This window comes from Mirounga leonina, unplaced genomic scaffold (assembly GCF_011800145.1).
Source record: "Mirounga leonina isolate KUSES-001 unplaced genomic scaffold, KU_Mleo_1.0 Mir_224, whole genome shotgun sequence".
Taxonomy (NCBI): Eukaryota; Metazoa; Chordata; class Mammalia; order Carnivora; family Phocidae; genus Mirounga; species Mirounga leonina.
The window spans coordinates 9,290,275-9,308,462 of NW_023270615.1; the positions used below are offsets into that span (position 1 = coordinate 9,290,275).

Genomic DNA, 18,188 nt, shown 5'->3' on the forward strand with positions numbered 1-18,188 from the left:
TCTCAGCTCCACAACTTGATAGTGGGGAGGGGGTGGGAGGGGCATGAGGAGCATGAAGGATAAAGAGAAAGGCGGAGTCCAGGTGAGCTGAGCAGTCTTTGGAGACTTGCCTGCCTTGATGTGGACCTTTTAAAGTGGCATTCCCATAAAATCAGGAACACAGGGCCAAGGTGAAATTCTTGGTTTCTTGAGACTATCCGATGTTGAAGATGACAGCTCATTAGTGGTGTGTTGACTCAGCTGCCTGGGCCTGCTCCTAGGCTCACATGTTGTCCACCAGCTATGCCCTGCCCTTGGTTGAACTCCATGCCCTTCCTTTCCCCTCTGCCACTGCAGCTCTCTCAGTGAGAGTGATGAATTTGCAAAATCCCCTTTCTGTTCTTAGAAGCCAGTGGGCCCAGCTAGGAGATCATGCCCTACTATGCTTTGTCTATTAGAGGAAGTAATCACAGAAGTACCACTGGTCTAAAGCAGCTTAAAAATACATATAAAATGAGCTGGCATCTTTTTACTTAGGAAATTGAAAATGATTTTTTTTTAAAGATTTTATTTATTTGAGAAAGAGACAGCAAGCTGGGGGGAGGGGGAGAAGGAGACTCCCCACTGAGCAGGGAGCCTGATGCGGGGCTCGATCCCAGGACCCCAAGATCATGACCGAGCCAAAGGCAGACGCTTAACTGAGCCACCCAGGCACCCCGAAAATATTTTTTTTTAAAGTACTCGTATCCAGCATTGATAAGGCTATGAAAACAAGCATTGTAGAAATTGTTGTAATCTTACTGAAGGACAACATGGCAGCATTTATCAGACTTTACCAAAAAAGTGTGTTCTTTCTAATCTAGTAGTTCTGCCTGTAGGAATTCATCCTAAAGAAATACTGGGAGATATAGTATGGTGGTGTAGTAATTAAAGGTTCCACTCAGTGGTCAGACAAACCTAATTTGAATCCTGACTGTACTATCCTTTCTCATTGAGTGATGTGAATTAAATGGGAAAATCCACGTAAAGTGGCCGTCAGAAGTGCTTGTACTAAGTGTTCAATAAACACGGGCTATTATATTAAATATGAAAGTTTGATATATGAAAATGCTCTTTATAATAGAACCACTCTAACCCTCCAATAATAACAGATTAGTTACATTGCAGTTCATCACAAATTGGAATATTTTGTTGCTACTAAAAATTATATTTTAGAAGATTATTTAAAGAAAAAGTTCACTATAGGATAAGGATCTTTAAAACTAAATATGAGATGGTCCTAATATAATTTTTTAATATATTATTAGCTTTGGATGAGATTTTAAAGTGTTTGGAACAGTGCTTGGCATATTGTAACTGCTTAACATATATATATATATATATATATATACACATACAGTGCTATTACAGATCTATTGGCTTGTGTTTTCCATAATAAACACATATTCATTTTCTAGTCAAAAAAAAAAAAAAGAATTGTGAACAGTGCTAGAGGGTGGAATTATGACATTTTCATTTTCTGTTTTGTTTTCTATGGTGATTGTATGTTTTAGGTAGACATTTATTTAAGTAAATTTTAAAACAGTCTCATTTGTGAGGGTAGGGTGAGAGGAAAGACTCACATTTGAATAGAATTTATTACTACTAGCCAATTAAAAGTTGATAATGGTATGTCACCTGAGAAAGCACACAGGGCCATTTCTGCAAAAAAAGACATAACAGATGGCCAATAAAGACATGAAAAGATGTTCAACATCATTAGCCATCAGGGAAATGCAAATCAAAACCACAGTGAGATATCATTTCATACCAAGTAGGATGGCTGAAATGAAAAAACAAGTTAAAAGTGCTGACAAGGATGCGGAGAAACTGGAACCCTTATACATTGCTGGTAGGAATGTGAAATGATGCAGCCACTGTGGAAAACGATTTGGCATTTCCTCAAAAAATTAAACCTGGAATTACCACATATGACCCTGCAGTTCTACTTTTAGGTATATACCCCACAGAATTGAAAACTTGTTACAGCAATGTTTGTAACAGTGTAATTCATAATAGCCCCCCCAAAAAGTAACAACTCAAACGTCCAATATCTGAGGAGTAGATAAATGCAATGTGGTATATCCATACAATGGGATGTGATTCAGCCATAAAGAAATGAAGTCCTGATACATGGATGAACCCTGAAAACATGCTGATGGAAAGAAGCCAGATTCAGAATGCCACATATTCTAGAATTCCATTTATATGACATTCACAATAGGCAGAGCACATTAGTGGGTGCCAGAGGCTGGAGCCAGTGGAGATTTAGGGGACTCCTTATAGGAATAGGGGTTGTTTGGGAGGTGATGAAAATGTTCTGAAATTAGATAGCAGTGATGGCTGCACAAGTCTGTGATTATACTGAAAATCACCAGTTTATTTTTCAACTTCAAAAATTGGTTCTAAAGTACATTAGAAAGAATAAACCTTCAAGAATAGCTAAGAAATTGTTGGGAAAAAATAAAAATGAGGAACATTGTATCAATACCAGTATATATCTAAATGTTTATAAAGACAGAGTCATCTGTGGTACTGGCTCAAAAATAAAAACAGTAATGGAAAAATCTAAGGCCCAGAAGCAAATCCCAATATCTAATGCGTACAGATTTCATTTATGGTAAGTATGGCATTTCACATAGTTGGAGAAAGGGTTCTTTGTTCAGTTTGTGATGCTGATAAGATTGACCTTTTAGAAAATAATTGAGGTTTTAATCTCCTATACCAAAATGAACTCTAAATGGAATAAAAACATACCTGAAGAAAAAAAAATGGAATTAAAAAAATTAATTGTAGTAATATATTAAGAAAAATATTTGCAATTTAGGAACTTAACATCTTTATAAAGATCTCTTACAGACCCTTAAGAGAAATTAATGACTATCACAAATAGTAAATTAGGCAGTTATAAAAGAAGAGAATTGGGCAAAGTAGGCAATTTGTATAAGAAGAAACAGGAAAAATAAGGGAATAAGAACAATTGTTTGGCCTTAATGACAAAAGGAAATGCAAATTAAAATGACCTGATTTGCCATTTATCAAATTAGTGAAGATTAAAGTACTGGTAAGGAATTTAAGAAATATATAACACGTTCTTCCAGTAGGAATGTAAATTATACAGCCCTTCTGGAGGGCACTTTGACAATATATATTAAGAACTTAATAAAATGTTTTTCACTGTTCAGTAAATATACATCTAGAAATTTCTCCTAAATAAATAAGTTGTGCACATAGACCTTATATATATGTGTGTTCATAAGAGTGTTACTTATATAAGAGTAGAAACAAAATGAATGATGAAGGATAATCTTTGGGATGAAATATTATACAAAAGTTTAAAATTACAGAGTAATATTTAATGACATATATGTATATGATTTAAGTGGAATAAAATCAGCATAAAAGAATATCCCAAATTTGTGTTACAAATAAACTGCACACACGCTATGCATAGAAAAAAGCTGAAAGATTGGTGATTGGCCAGAACGTTAAGAGTAGTTCTCTGTGGCCAACAGGATAGTGGGTGATTTCTTTTTGTTTTTTTGTATTCTGTATTTCTGGAATTTTCTTTTTTTTTTTTTTTTTTAAAGATTTATCTATTTGAGAGAGAGAGAGCACGAGCAGAGGGAGAGGGAGAAGCAGACTTCCCACTGAGCAGGGAGCCCGATGCGGGGCTCGATCCCAGGACCCTGGGATCATGACCTGAGCCGAAGGCAGATGCTTAACGACTGAGCCACCCAGGCGCCCCTGTATTTCTGGAATTTTCTAGAATGATCGTTTTGTATCACTTTCATAATCAGAAAATAACCAAATGTTATTTTTAAAAATTTCTAGGAAGGAAGGCATATATAGGTAGGAATGAGCATTTTCAATAGTCTTTGATTTTAAACCTGTTAATCCTTCTGTGTCATAGCCCTGCTTCTGTAGTTCTCTTGTACTTATTTGTTCACTCATTCATTTTTTTGTATGGAGTATTGAAAAAGAATGATGGTATGTAAGTTCTGTCATAGACAGGTCATTGATCCTGTCAGTACCTTACATTTAAGCCTTATCTCTATGCAGTGACTTTAAGATCACTTTAAAAGTAATTGTTTTTTTTTTAAATAATTGTTTATATCTCTGTACCTTTTGATTCTAGTAAAAAATGCCCTGAAATTCCTGTTAAAGTTTCTTTTCTCATTTAGTATACCTATTAAATATATCAAGGGAAAAGAATATAGTGAATTTTTCTCTTAAAAAGTCTGAGAAAAATTTTTAAAGGAATTAAATTCATGTTGAAAATCTTTCACATATGTGCTATTTTTTGTCTCAAAATTAAAATAAAAATTTTATGTATAGAACTATGCAGTAAGAAATAATCTAAAGGTTTTTCCTGTTATGTAAATTCCTTTTAAACATGTTTTGTACTCTTTCCAGTCCATATTAAGAAGCCCTACCAAAATTAAAAAGCTGATGTATTATTGCCTAAATGTCCCACAGGTTAATTCTTCAAAGATGTAATAACCTTAAGGTTAGTATATATTTTTCTAAGGTAGAAGTTTATCTGGTGCTGTTTTGCTCACCATTTTAATCAAATGAACAGTCTTGTTTTCCATTTCTCAGAGATTCACCAGCTCTGGAACAAACCTATTTGGCTTTGAATAAACTCATTAGAATTTAAAGGAGATATTTAAAGCATTTCACTGATAGAAATCGACTGTCCTTGCTGGGAGTAATCTTGTCCCTATGTACTAGTAACTTAATTCATTAAATTGTTCATTTCATTCATTGATTCATTCATAAAATACTTATATGTTCACTCTGATGCCATTGGGTATAGAATGATGGAAACATTAATTAGGAATGAATAAATATCTTAAACAACTTGTAGAATTTAGTGGGGATGAAAAGATGTACAGAAAATTCTATAATGTCTGGTAGAACACACAGGAACCATGGAGGTTCAGGAGAGGGAAAGATTTCTTCTAGGGAAGAGAGGAACTGTGAGAAATGGAGGGGATCTTGGTACAAGAGAAGGCATTTGCCTGGGACCCTTGAAAAGCAGCTAAAGGAGGAGCCCTTGGGCTTTGTGCTGTCTATATTATTCACTGCTGGCAAGTAAATGTCTTTTTTCCTTAGCTGGTCTGAAAATCCTCTGATGGAATGTGGCAGGCCCTCAATACAGCTTTTGCTGATCAAATTCCATTTGCATTTGCGACTTGTCCAAGACACTGCCAAATAATTTATTTTTTCATAACTGCTGCTTTTCTTTTTAATCATTCCATTTGAAGTTGCTTAGTTTGCAGGATTGATAATACAAAGACTTAATTCACTGCTGAATTTTGTCTCATCTACTTAAAAAAAATCATTTATCATTGATGTTAATTGAGTTTGAGATGAATAGGAAAATCATGTGCTCTTGCATCATATTTTTTGTACTAAGCCCAAAACTGACAGTCTCTGCCCTCATGGCACTTATAGTGAAGAACTAATAATACATTGAGTCAATTGTTCAACACATAGTAAGTTAGATATTGTAATGTTCATTAAAAGTTAAAGAACGTTCATCAAAGTAACCTTTGAATTTATATTTTCTCTTCAACATCAGCATTCTTGTAAATAAACACCCTAATGTTCATCGTTATTTTAGAATAGCTTTTCTGTGTGTGTGCCAATCAGAATGTGATTGATCAAGGTCCAGAGAAAGAATGACACATAAGTCCTTAAATTCTGTAGGGTGTGTATATGTATGTGTGTGTGTGTGTATATATATATATATATATATATATATATATATACCTCTTACTACTTTATTAGGGAAAGGGGAAACTAGCCTTTACTGAGCTTCCACTGAGTGACAGCACTGTGTTGGACATTGTATACAAAATATTGGTAGAAACAGTGTTACCAAAAAATACAAGGAACAAATTAAAGAGAAATCCAAAACATTAATGGAGAAAGAAATTCCTTTGGCAGTTCCTCTTCTCACTTCCCTTTTTTCTTCCTACAAGATTCTTCTTGATGAACTGTCTTCTACTAAACACTGGGCATCCATGCATGTTTCAGACCACAGTGGATTTCACTACCGCCAGTTTCTGTTAAAGTCTTTGATTAGCCAAACTGTGATAGATGGTTCTGTATTGGAGCAAAACCCTTTGAGAAGTGAGCCAGCTCTAGTTCTTCCAAAAGATGAAGCAGCAGCTTCAACAGAGGAAGCAAGGATAAATCTTCCCCATCTTCTAGAAGAAGAAGTTGAATTCAGCACTGATCTTATTGATTCCTACCCAGGACATGAAACCCTTTGGTGTCACAGGTAAGAGGAGGGAAAATCTATTTTCTGCATGGAACTGCTTGGCTTTATGAGAGCTGTAGAAGGTCTTAAGTCTTATGCCTGCCTGCTCAGGTAAATATGGTAATTGATCGTGGAGCTTTGCCTGAATTCAGAGGCGTTTATGTTACCATATCTTCTTCCTCATGATCTTCAATATGAGATTCCTCATGCGGATCTTTGCCTAATGCTTAGGATGGTGGTATTCAAGCTTGACTGCCCAACAGAATAGCCTGTGTTACTTCCAAAACTGAAAACGAGTTTCTGGACTCCCTCCCTGGAGATTCTGGTATTTATAGTATATCTGGGGTAGAGCGCTGCCATTTATTTAGTCTTTAAAAAACAATGAAGAAACTTAAAAGGTAAATGTGATGCAGAGTCGGGTTTAGACTATTGATTAGACCTTGAGAATAGTTAAGCTTATTGATGGTCTGCAAATTAAGTTTCCTTAAGTATAAGCTCTTGACACTTTTTGTTTTTTAAAGTGTGCTTTGGGAGGAGGGCAGAATTATTAGGAAGGAGTGAAAGAAATTAGCAACCTCATAACCTGAGTTCTGAGTACATTTGACAGCATAGTAACTGTCATGTTGGAATGAAGTCCGGGTGTGGGAACCCCCTGATTGGTTCTTTTTTTGAGGCATCTCCATCTCTATAAATACGGATTCTACTTCAGACTAGAGGATTCTATTTGTAAACAAAGGGCTTGCCTGTGCCAGGCAGGAGGTAGGCAGTTTAAATATTTGTGTATTTTTAAAGTTGTTGAGATTTGCCCCCTTTTGCCAGTCTAGTCTATCTTGTAGGCTATTTGAGGAGATGTGTTCAGCTGCTATTCCATGCTACATGTATTTAGAAGATGGAAGACCATCTCCCCTCTTTGGCACCTTCATAAAAAAATTTCTTTTTCTTGTAAAAACAAGACACTCTTAATTCCACATTTTCTAGAGCAAAGATAGATCTTAACTTCATGTTGTTTTGGTGTGAACAGATTTTGTTGGTATTCTATATTTAGGTACATCAGTAGCAAGGCTGAGAAAATTTAAGATTGTATTTGTGTTTAAGAGATAGCTAGATTAACAGCAGAAGCTTTGTATAAAGATTAAGTTTGGGGTGAGGCATGGGGAAAAGTGACAGTTGAGATGACCTGTAATTATACAGGCCAGTTTTCTACTATTGAGTCATTGCCCTTAGGCACCTTATCTGTCCTTTAAGATTTATCCTCTATAAAATGGGTAAATTATATGCTCCCTGTCTACTCCAGAATATGCTGGGAAAATGAACAGAATTATCTCTCAAGGGCTTAGAGTTGCTAATACGAATAATGAGATAGAACAACCTAGAATCTATGTGGTTTACCAATTGTGAACAGTAGATGTGCACCCCCACGGAGTCAAAATTTTGGGAGATTAGGCACATAGGTCTTCATTTTTAACAAAAAACTCTAGATGAGTCTAAGGGCAGGAGAACTGCTCTCCTTAGAGGAAGTACAAGAGCTGTGTCTTTTAAATGCTTTGCTTAGAGCCCAGCACATCCCTACTGCATGTAGATACTTAATGAGACTATAGTGATGGATTTCAGGAAAAGTTCAGTTGGTTTTTAGATAATACCTGTTCTTATTAAAGAAAATACTAGAAAGAGGCCATGGACTAAAAGCCTCTGGATGAGCTATTTAATCCCGTTATTCCTGAATCACTTGTTTTAGGATGTCAGTGAAGTTAATTTTTGGTTCTGTTTTGTTTTTTTATAGCAGAAATTGGGCTAAGATCTATTTCTCATTTTATATTGTAGTTACAAAGAGTAACAATTCCAAGTGATTGTCATCATCTCAGTCAGTGGTATTAAAAAACCCTTGGGGTCGTATGTAGGGTTCTTTCTCACAAACAATCCAGTAATCTGGGTTTGTAAGACTCTGGTCTAAATACAGAGACTTCAGCGTAATTGCTCCTCCCCCCGCTCCAGGTAACTCTGGTCACCAAGGGGGACAGCAAACTGAGTATTGTATGTCTTGAAATTATCAACTTATTATTCTTGTTTTTTTCCCTGAAAAGCTTGACGTTGTGATAATGAGTTTTCTTTTCCGTGTTCTCTTCCTCCCCCCTCCTCCTTCACAGGCGGCACGTTTTCTACCTTCAGCATCACTTAAGTGGTAGGTTTCCTCACAGTGTGACCCAGTTGTCACCTGTAGACAGCCCTGGAGGGACTTTGAGTGACTTGCACCTCATCCCAGCAGGCCCACACGTGTCTCAGGCCATGGAGGTGGACGGGCTGAATGACTGTAGCAAGCAAGGCTATTCCCAGGAAACCAAACGCCTGAAGCGGACCCCAGCTCCAGACTCCCGGGGCCTGGAAATGGAGCATAGGTTCATCGATCAAGTATTGTCCACCTGCCGGAACGTAGAGCAGGCCAGGTTTGCCAATGCATACAGGAAATGGCTGGTTACGTTGAGTCAATGAAAGAGGTGGATTAGTCCTGCAAGGTTCCCCTTTCAGTGCAATATTGCTTTCCTTTCTTCCTTACATAGTTGCATGAACTGTTTGCTATTATGTGGTCTTCATCTTTAGGTTAAAAGTCCATAGTAAATCTTTCAGTTTATTTATTTTGTTAAGAACTGGCATTCCTTTGGGGATAAAATAACTGTGTAGTTTCTTCCTGCTAAACAGTCTTAATTTTTTTTTTTTTTTAACTTTTCATCCTTTATATTTCTATACGTGAAGCTTCCTCTCATTTTGGTTCTCCTAACTGGTTCACAGACACATCTACCCACCTCAGTGCAATTGCTGCATAGGCTAGTTTCTTTTTTTTTTTTTAATTAAAAATTCATGTTGTTGTTCATCTTTAGAATAATACAAGCTCAAAATTATATCTAATTATTGTTTTGAGAATCAAATGGCCGGATAGATGGATTTGTGAAAATATAAATCATTTCTCTTTCTCGACTCAAGTTATCAACCAATGTAACCAAAGTCAGAAGTACTGGGATTTATATAAGAAACATGCTTCCAATGTGTAATCCATTTTAAAATGGTTATTTTAAAAGAAAAATGAATTTTAAAAGTTTATGTAATTACAGGACTGGGAAATTATTTTTATCACTAGTTTTGATAGATTCTTTTTACCTCATATTTGGTATAGGCCAAAAACACTCAAGTTAGCCCCTATAAACATCATTTGTTATTTAAACCTGGAATGCCATTTTTAGTTATTACTACTTATTTTCCTTTTAAATTCACCATGAAAAGTGGGGAAAATATGCATGGAAATGTATCCATAAAAATCTTCCTTTTTAAAAATTTAAGTTCCTGAGGATATACTTAAACTACAAAATGTTTATGAAGTGATTATTAAAAGTTTGCTGGTAAATGCCAGAGGAAAGAATAGCTTTTGAAGGTTAGTTCTTCAACCTTTGTTTTAAAAAATAAAACAACTTAAAGACTTTGATATTAAACTTATCAGGGATGAGGTACCAAAGTAGCCACCTCACAGCTGTATCTTATCTTTTTAATAATAAGGGCTGGGTTTTTCAGGTCTGTGAGGCAGGGTGGGAAAAGGGCCTGGTAATGTTTACTTTCTTAATATATTTTCCCCTTTGTAAATGGTCTGTGTTTGTTCTTTCCTCTCCACATACCTTTTCTTTATTTTCCTAATCCATTTCGTATTTTTTGACACTTTTACCTCTGTTTTTCCTTAAATGTCTTATTTTGAGGATGTGTACTGAAGATACTCTCCGTCCTCTTTCCAGTGAATTTCATACCCCATTAAACAAACCACACACACACACAGTATTAATATGAACTGCCCCTTTAAAAGTTCCCCTAACCATGGAAACTGCCTATTGTCCTATGTGTGGGCAGAATGTAATAGTGGCCGAAGTAAGTACGACCGCCGTACTTTGCTTGTTCTTTTTACTTGCTAGGTCACCTGTAGGGTGAGGGGACAGACATAGGGAAAGGCAAACGTCTCCTGTCTTCTATTATGGAAACCCTGGGCTTGAGTGAGGTACATTGCCTTAAGCTTAGGAGAGGCATAAGTTCTTTTTGTGCATCATGATTTTGTTGAATAGCAAACTGTCAGGTAAGACTTAAGAACACCAGAAAAATTGTTCAGCCCGGTTCTTGTAGACAGAAGCTGCTTTTCTCTCTTAGGGCAAAATTAACCTTTTATAGTTTTCGTAGTATTTAGGTAAGAAAACAGTTGTCATTATGAACATAATTCCATGGCCCTTTGTGTACAAAGCATATTTTGAATCAAATACCTCAAGGTCTACCTAGACCTCTATGGATAAAAGCATTAGTTCGTGATTTTCAGCACCTGCAGGGGATGGTGGGGAGACTACACAGAGAGGACATGAGAGAGTCAGCCCATTCCACTAAATACATGTTGCCAAATCCTGGCCTCACTCAGTATTACCTTTTTTCCACACGTCATTCTAAGTATCCCAAGTAATAGGGCTTCTTATGCTTTGATGTGAGAGTGACAGGACAGGAGCATAGACAATACCCTGTGAAACATCAGCTCCATTTGATAGCGCTTCACGCCTTCTTATAGCCTCCACCTTTGATGTTGTCTGTCTTCATGTGTGTTCAGGCCCTTAATCCACCCCTTCATGAAGCCATGCAGTCCTATAAGATATCTTGGTCTCTTGTCTTCCCGTAAAAGTTTTGAGTAGGGAGTAAAAATACAAATATCTAAAGGACATTTACTGTGTGACTTTTGTGTGCTACTTTATTTCTAAAATTGGCATTTTTCAAGTGTTCATTCACAGAAGAACTTAGTATTGCCCTGTATGGTTGTGTTTTTTCCTAGATGGTTGACATCTACACTCATTAGCTGTGGTGTGATAATATCTCTTTGACTGAATGAGTTCATGCAGTGGAAAGGTGTGTCTATTTTCAGGGACACGTTAATCTTTTTTTTTTCCTATAAATATGTCATTGTCAAAAAGACAGTTTAGATTGACACACGTTTCATCAAAGTTTTCATTGGAAGAATAGTAGGCCATTGTACTGTCCTGTGGATCAAGAATACTACTGACAAGCCAAAAGCAATAAGATCTGTAAATACCTCCACCACCACCTTCTTCCCCCACCCCACCTTTTTTTAAGTATACCTATTTTGGTAATATGGTGTTCCCACATTATCCTGTGTGCCTTGCACATTGTGAGGACTCATTAAATATTTATCAAATTAATAAATGATTATCTGTTTGAAGAAGGGAAAGATTGATCATGAGTAATGGACAGAATGAGTTATGACTGAGAAATTAATGGATTAGAATAATGGACTGTGAATGAATGATGTAGTCTAGATTCATGATACTTCCGGTGAGCTATTACATAAACAATAAGTTAATTTAGATTTTTTTCTTCATTTAAATACCTTGTTTAAACTCGTTAAATACCAGCCAAGAAATGCAGGTCTATAATTATGAATTAACTGTACTTTAAATATATATTAAAAATTCATAGAACAAAGCTCGTTTGCATTAAGAACACTACTTTCTGTTCAATTATGATACTGGAGGACAGATCTTGCCAACAGAGCCAGAGACACTGGGGCATTTGAAGAAATTCTTTGATTTCAAAGACTTGTTGATCTGTATTTGTGCCCGGATAGTCATTTTATGCTTCTCCTTTTCTACTCCCCAGCTTGAACTGTGGGCCTTTTTAGGTATTTCTTAAACCTATGTGAGTCATTTTTTTTTTTTTAATTTAAGGATTAGTTACCTATTAATGTCCCCTTTTTCTTTTCTAGGTTTTAGCATTCTGTTACCTCTTTGGAAACCCTGGGCCCAGACTCTCAGTCATATCCCTTACTCCTATGGTAGGGTTCTAATTAAATTAAGGACTTCATTATGAATAGGATTAAATCCATACAGGTTGTCACTCAAAGCCATTTAAATCTTCAGGTGAGGGCTTATGTGACACAAGATGGGAAAACAAAAGTTCCTGGACTTTTCTGTGGCAGTTTGTAGGAAAGCATATATAGTGGTAGACTTTGTGTGATTTCCATGTATTCAGGTCATGTCAATTCATGCTTATTATACAAAGAGAACTTTTAATACTGTTGAGAACAAATTAACAGTAGTAATTTTCTGTAGCACAAGATGGTATCTGGCATAGCCTAAATGTAATTTAGGAGTACAACTGGCTCTTGCTGTACAACAGGGTAATCTTTTAGTCCCTCTTAATTATAGAAGATACTAAAGATTTAGTTAAAAAAGGAAGTAACATATATTCTCTTTTTTTTTGGCAGAAAGTTTTTGTAAGCTTACAGTTATTTTGTTACTAGAAAATTATATTTTAGAACTTTAAAGTATTTAAAATATTCTAGAAAATGCGAACAGCATTATTAACAACGTGTGTCTTCTGAATAAATGTCTCAAACAGAACCGTGCAGACTCTGGTACTTGGCATGCTGCCGCCTCCCTATGCCTGCACATACTCTCGGTGTACTCCTGTCGAACGGAGGTGTACGTGGAGTCCCAGGAAGGCATAGACAAATGCAGTGGCATGAAGGCAGTGGGCAGGAAAACAATCAACCCTGAAAATTCTACTTGTCACACAAGGTCTTTTAAAAAATAGTTAAACATACTGTGTTAATTTGAGTGCCTTTCTTCTTTCTAGAGGGAACAAGATCATATTTAATGTTTAGGTAGAAAACAAAGGATGGAAGTTTTATCAGACAGTTGATTGTAATTCATTGTATTGATTCCAGTTGCTAGGCATGGTCCCATGGAGTTTTTATCCTTTCATGAGGTACTGATATGAGCAGGTAGGATGCTTTGGTTTGTATTTCTTAGCATTTTTAAGGACCCTACCAAGAAGAATTCATTCTTTCCTTGTGGCAACTAACCTTTTGGGGGTTGGAGGCATTGTATTTTAGAGGAGAGCATGTGTATAATTGAAGATCAGCCTGAAGCCTGGGCAGCCCGGGCAGCCCAAGGTCAAGGGAAACAGTGGCACTGTGCCCTACAAGAAAGGCCAAATGATTGTTCTAAATGAATCCTTTGCCTCACCTTAAGGACTTTTAAGAATTCCCTCCCAAATTCCATGTTGGAGGAGAAGAAGTAAATACTGAGATGAAACTTAAAATGTGGCATGTTATATATATTTGGGTATGGAGAAGGGAGGGACAGAAAGTCCCTATTTCAAGATAGCAAATAACTTGTAATTTCATAAAAATATACAGCTAAAGATTCCAAAGTGCTTTTCAGAGGACTGTTGAATAATATATTCCTAAACGGCAGCAATATGTCATAGTTCATAGTGGAGACAGAAAACCATTGTGTCGGTTGTAAATCTGGGGTGTGTGTGTGTGTGTGTGTGTGTATATGTGTGTGTGCTGCAGGGGGTGCCTCTGGCTCTCAACTTGGACATCTGTATTCTCGCTAGGCCATGTTAATACTTAAAACCAAACTCTTTGCTAAAAAAGAGAGCAGTAGCTTAGTCTGCAGATGAAACTTTGTGCTTCCAAGAATTAGCTCTTTATAGGTTGTGCTTTTTGGATGATACTGTGGTCCACAAAGCTAACCCTGGCATTTCTTTTATTAATCTGTTATTCCTCAGGGTATAGAAGGTTTAGTAAATTTAGGACAAAATTTTATATTCAGTGGCAAAAAAAAGAAAAGACAAAACTATGCTAAATATATTACTAGCTCTTAAAATTTTAGTATAGATAGTATTTTTTATAAACCACTACCAGGGCGGTAGCTCATAGATGCTCTGTGACTGCCTCGTTCATCTCGCTGCTTCAGTCCCTGTGGCCCTATTATGAATGTTCTCTTACACATGTCTTCTATGGAAACGATTTCTGTAATATATTGTTTTCCACGTTTGGCAGAAGTTGGGGGTGTTTTAGTTGACATCATTCTGTTTTTGGAAATCCTGTTCAGAAAATTACTGTTGGTTTTCAAACTGACAACTGTTTTGCTGCTTAAAACTTCAGTTTCCCTGAAAGAGACCCTGTATGTGTTCAGTACACTGCATAATGCCTTGCACCTTGCAGGGATCCAACGGGTCAGAATCATTAAAGGCTAGAAAGTTAAAGCTAGCTTACCTCTGTCTCATCTCAGCTTGAGGAGAAATACAGTATTGTGCTTAAGATACACAATTTGGTTCAAACATACAAGGCAAGATAGACAACTGCACAAACATCGTAAGTGAAACTTAGATACTTTTAAGGCATATACGTGCGTATTCACATACATGTATGTGTGTACATTTAAATGAGATTTGGAACTTGAATTTATATAGTGATCTTACAGAGAATTGTATTTAAAGGGTTTTTATTTTATTTAAAGTGCTCCTATTTCAAGGCAGTTTTCTTTATTAAACCAGCCCCTCAAGCAAAGTTGGAAACCTAATACAAGTGCCATTTGCCTGAATTAACCAGATATTTGTGTAAACTATTATTTTGTCTTTGGATGATTAGGACCATGACATTCTGGTTTTTCTTCCATATCTTTAGGGAATCAGCCTTAATTTTATGTATGGCCATCACTTTCCTCAAAGTACCGTGCAGCATACTTCAAATGTAATTTATCTCTATCAAGTGATTAGTAATAAATCTGAGGTTTTTTCATGTCCTAGGGATGAACAATTTCACACGTTCAGATATTGACTCATACAGCATTCTATTAGAAATGCTCATAATAGTACCCTCCCTCACCAGTGTCATCTTGCGTTTGAAGCAGGTATTTTTTTCTTATCAGTTAAAGAATGAGTGTAGACTGAGTGCAGTCATAGTAGGTGCTCAATAAATAGTCGATTATTGATCTACCATCAAACTAACTGTTACCTTTTCATGGAGGAGTATATTTTTGGAGTAATACATGTTTGAAACTGAAAAATTCTATCATTTGACAGGAATTACTAAGCTTATTTAGGCTGGAGTTAGTAACATGCAATAAAAATACTGTTTGTGTAGAACATGGTCTGAAGGTAGGAGATGGGAAAAGTTTAAGCAGTTATCTTTTTGTGCAAGACACATTAATAAACGTGAGTAAATGTCTTAATAGGGCTGCTGAACCCAAGAGGAAACTGCTGGAGACTTCTGCCATCAGTTTCTGCATTGGTATACCTAGCATTACCTGTCTTAGGTACTATCCATTTCTCCCCAAATCTCGGTTGCTTTCCAGTGTTTTAAAAGTGGGTAGTGATGAAATGTGAAGTTATATTCAATCACCTGTACTCCTGTGTTTTCTCAGAGTATCTCTAATATGAGGGAGAAATTTTTATGAATATTTGTTTCAGAATCTGTTAATTTGTGGCTTCAGAGCATTTTTGACAGAGCTTGCCCAATGTGAACAGAAAAACATTCCAACCTGAGCTGGGAGGGACAGAGCGCATAGCCCAGTGTAACGGGGCACTGCCTCCTGGCGAGGTTCTTGGTGTCTGACCGGGATGCTGGCTGCTGGCTGGTGGCCACTGTCCGTGTTTGGGCTGAGGTGTGTTGTCCTTAGGAGAAGGACGAAATGGGTTCTAGATGAACTTGTATTTGAGGTGGACAGAATAAAAAATAATGTGGTATAAATACACCAAAAATTTATACACACTACTACAAAAACTAAAAAATGGAGGAGGGGGAAGAAAATGATAAAAGGTCAGTGATATTTTTTTACAGCCTCTAAAAAAATTATTTTTAAATCCAAGTCTCTTGGACACTAAGCAGTTGCTTACTTTATTTAACACTGCAGGACTTTAATTTATGGGATGGTTCTCAGGTACCATCTGTACTCTGCTATTAGAATTGACCATGTGTGTGAACTTTACATTGCTTGAAGATTTTCCAAAAATGGACTATGTAAGTTGCTGTTGATGTTGTTTTAAGATTTTCCTGTAGGTTGTGGTTAAATGGACAAGTTACATGTATGATCTGTGGTGCAAGGTCAGATCCTGGGCATTAAAGATAAGTTTGGCTAACTTATTTTACTGAAGATACTAACCGTCTTCCCTCTGATTGCATTGATGTTTTTCTTAAGCTATTTTTCTCAACGTAACAATCTGCATTGAAAGTTCTTTTAGCTCTCACAGTGTACTAATTCACATTTTTTAAGGATTCAGTATTTTGTGAATTCTTTTTACACTTAAAATGTATACCTTGCAGAGGGATAAAAATAAATTTTGCAGTAAAGTATGTGCAGAGGGTGTTCTGGGACTTAGTTCTCCAGAGTGCTTAAAGTATGATGCTAAATTCGAAGGCTAATAGGTCGACTGTAAATTATTTATATTAGCACTGTCCAGTAGAAATAAATGGGAGCCACATATTTAATTCTTTATTTTCTAGCAGGCGTATTAAAAAAGAAATGGTGGCATTAGCTTAAGTATTTTAATTAACCCAATATATTAAAAATATCATTTTAGTATGTAATCAGTATACAAACTTATGGAGATATTTTGCCTTTCATTTTTCCCATGGTAAGTTTCTAAAATTCATTTTGCATTTGGCACTCACAGTGCATGTCAGTTCTGACTAGCTACATTTCAAGTGCCCCAATAGCCCCGTGGCTAAGGGCTGCTATATTGGACAATGCAGGTTCATAGGGTACAAAGTATGACTTTATGTTAAGTTGGGAGATGGTGCGGTAGGCATGAAATCATGGTACTTTAAAAATTACTTAATATACTTAGAAAAGTATCTAATAGAATTACCCACATTGTCTTCATTTTAAATTTGCTGTAGAACGAGCTCAATCTGTTCCAACTTGCCAAGCATTATTTAAGAAGAAATTCCATGCCATGTAAAATACCATGATATGCTCATTATAACAACACATTATTAACACATTTTTCAATGTGTTCGCTAAATTCTGTCCTGTTTCTTCAAAATAATAGCTTAAATTGCATGTTAATTGTATATCTGTACTTGTTTTTATACTATTCTTATAATAATGTGTATTAACAAACAGCCCTAGGATTCTAATCTTCCTATGCATCTGTCTTCCAGTACTTACTGGTACACTTATTAAGTTGTTACAAGTGGCAGAAAAGTAGAATGAACCACTGGTTTTTTTCCATTAGATTGTTTTTATCATGTGATCATGTACCAAGCCAGCTATAAATTATTGTATTTCTGTAGACGATGGAAAATAGTGTTTATGTCTTATGTTTGCTAAATGTTTGCAATTTCTAAGTAAACTTTTCATCTCCTAAGATGAGTGTAAAGTGTGATTTTATTTTTGCTTGTTTTGGTGTTTTAACCTCAGCTCCAGTCTGCCAAGCAGTCCTGTTTAATAGCTGTGATGGTGGTAGTGGGGTGGATGTGTGAGCTGTTGTCTCAGTGAATTCATTACTTACAGTTGTAGAAAGAATTAAAAGTATCATTTGTGTCCAGGACATTAAAAAAAAGTCAAAAACAAATTAAAGAAATTGTCACACTTGTCTTTAGAGTACATTAATAATGACTAGTTGACTTATGAAAGTCATTATAATAACTAGATTTGCTTTTTCTCCTACATTTTAAATGAAGGCATAGAGCAGGGAATTGATAATTTCAGTGTTAAATCCCATGTTTTCTGAGCCTTGAGTCTCACTTCATATGTTTTAAGCTGGATATATACAGCATTCACAGTAATTTAAATGGTTTTAATACATAAGCATACTCTGAAAAGTATTTGATGAAGTTGGACACTTTTTTAACTCAAGTTTTCAAATACTAAAAAGGATGTTTTGTGGGAAAGGCCTTTATTACTTTGTCCCATGACTCTTCAGGATTGTATTTTAAATAACGTACTATTATCTATGCCTATTTTTGGTAGGAAACAGGATATAGAAGTTATTTGCATCATGCCAAAGTCCCACAAACTGTTTAAAACGACAGTATTGTTTTTGCTTTGATATGCTAGGGAAGGGAACCAGCTTACTAAAG

The 18,188-nt window shown here is 36.0% G+C and overlaps 1 protein-coding gene across 2 annotated transcripts in view; it reads left to right on the forward strand.

The window, feature by feature from the left end:
* The window catches only part of PTAR1 (protein prenyltransferase alpha subunit repeat containing 1), a 50,243-nt gene extending 32,770 nt beyond the window's left edge, over nucleotides 1-17,473 (forward strand). For both annotated transcript variants that reach the window (XM_035029076.1, XM_035029077.1), the window contains 2 exons: nucleotides 6,009-6,310; nucleotides 8,434-17,473. In XM_035029076.1, coding sequence (XP_034884967.1) covers nucleotides 6,009-6,310; nucleotides 8,434-8,776 — 645 coding nt within the window. In that variant the 3' untranslated portion in view covers nucleotides 8,777-17,473. The remainder of the gene's footprint in view (nucleotides 1-6,008; nucleotides 6,311-8,433) is intronic.
* The last annotated feature ends 715 nt before the right edge of the window (nucleotides 17,474-18,188 follow it).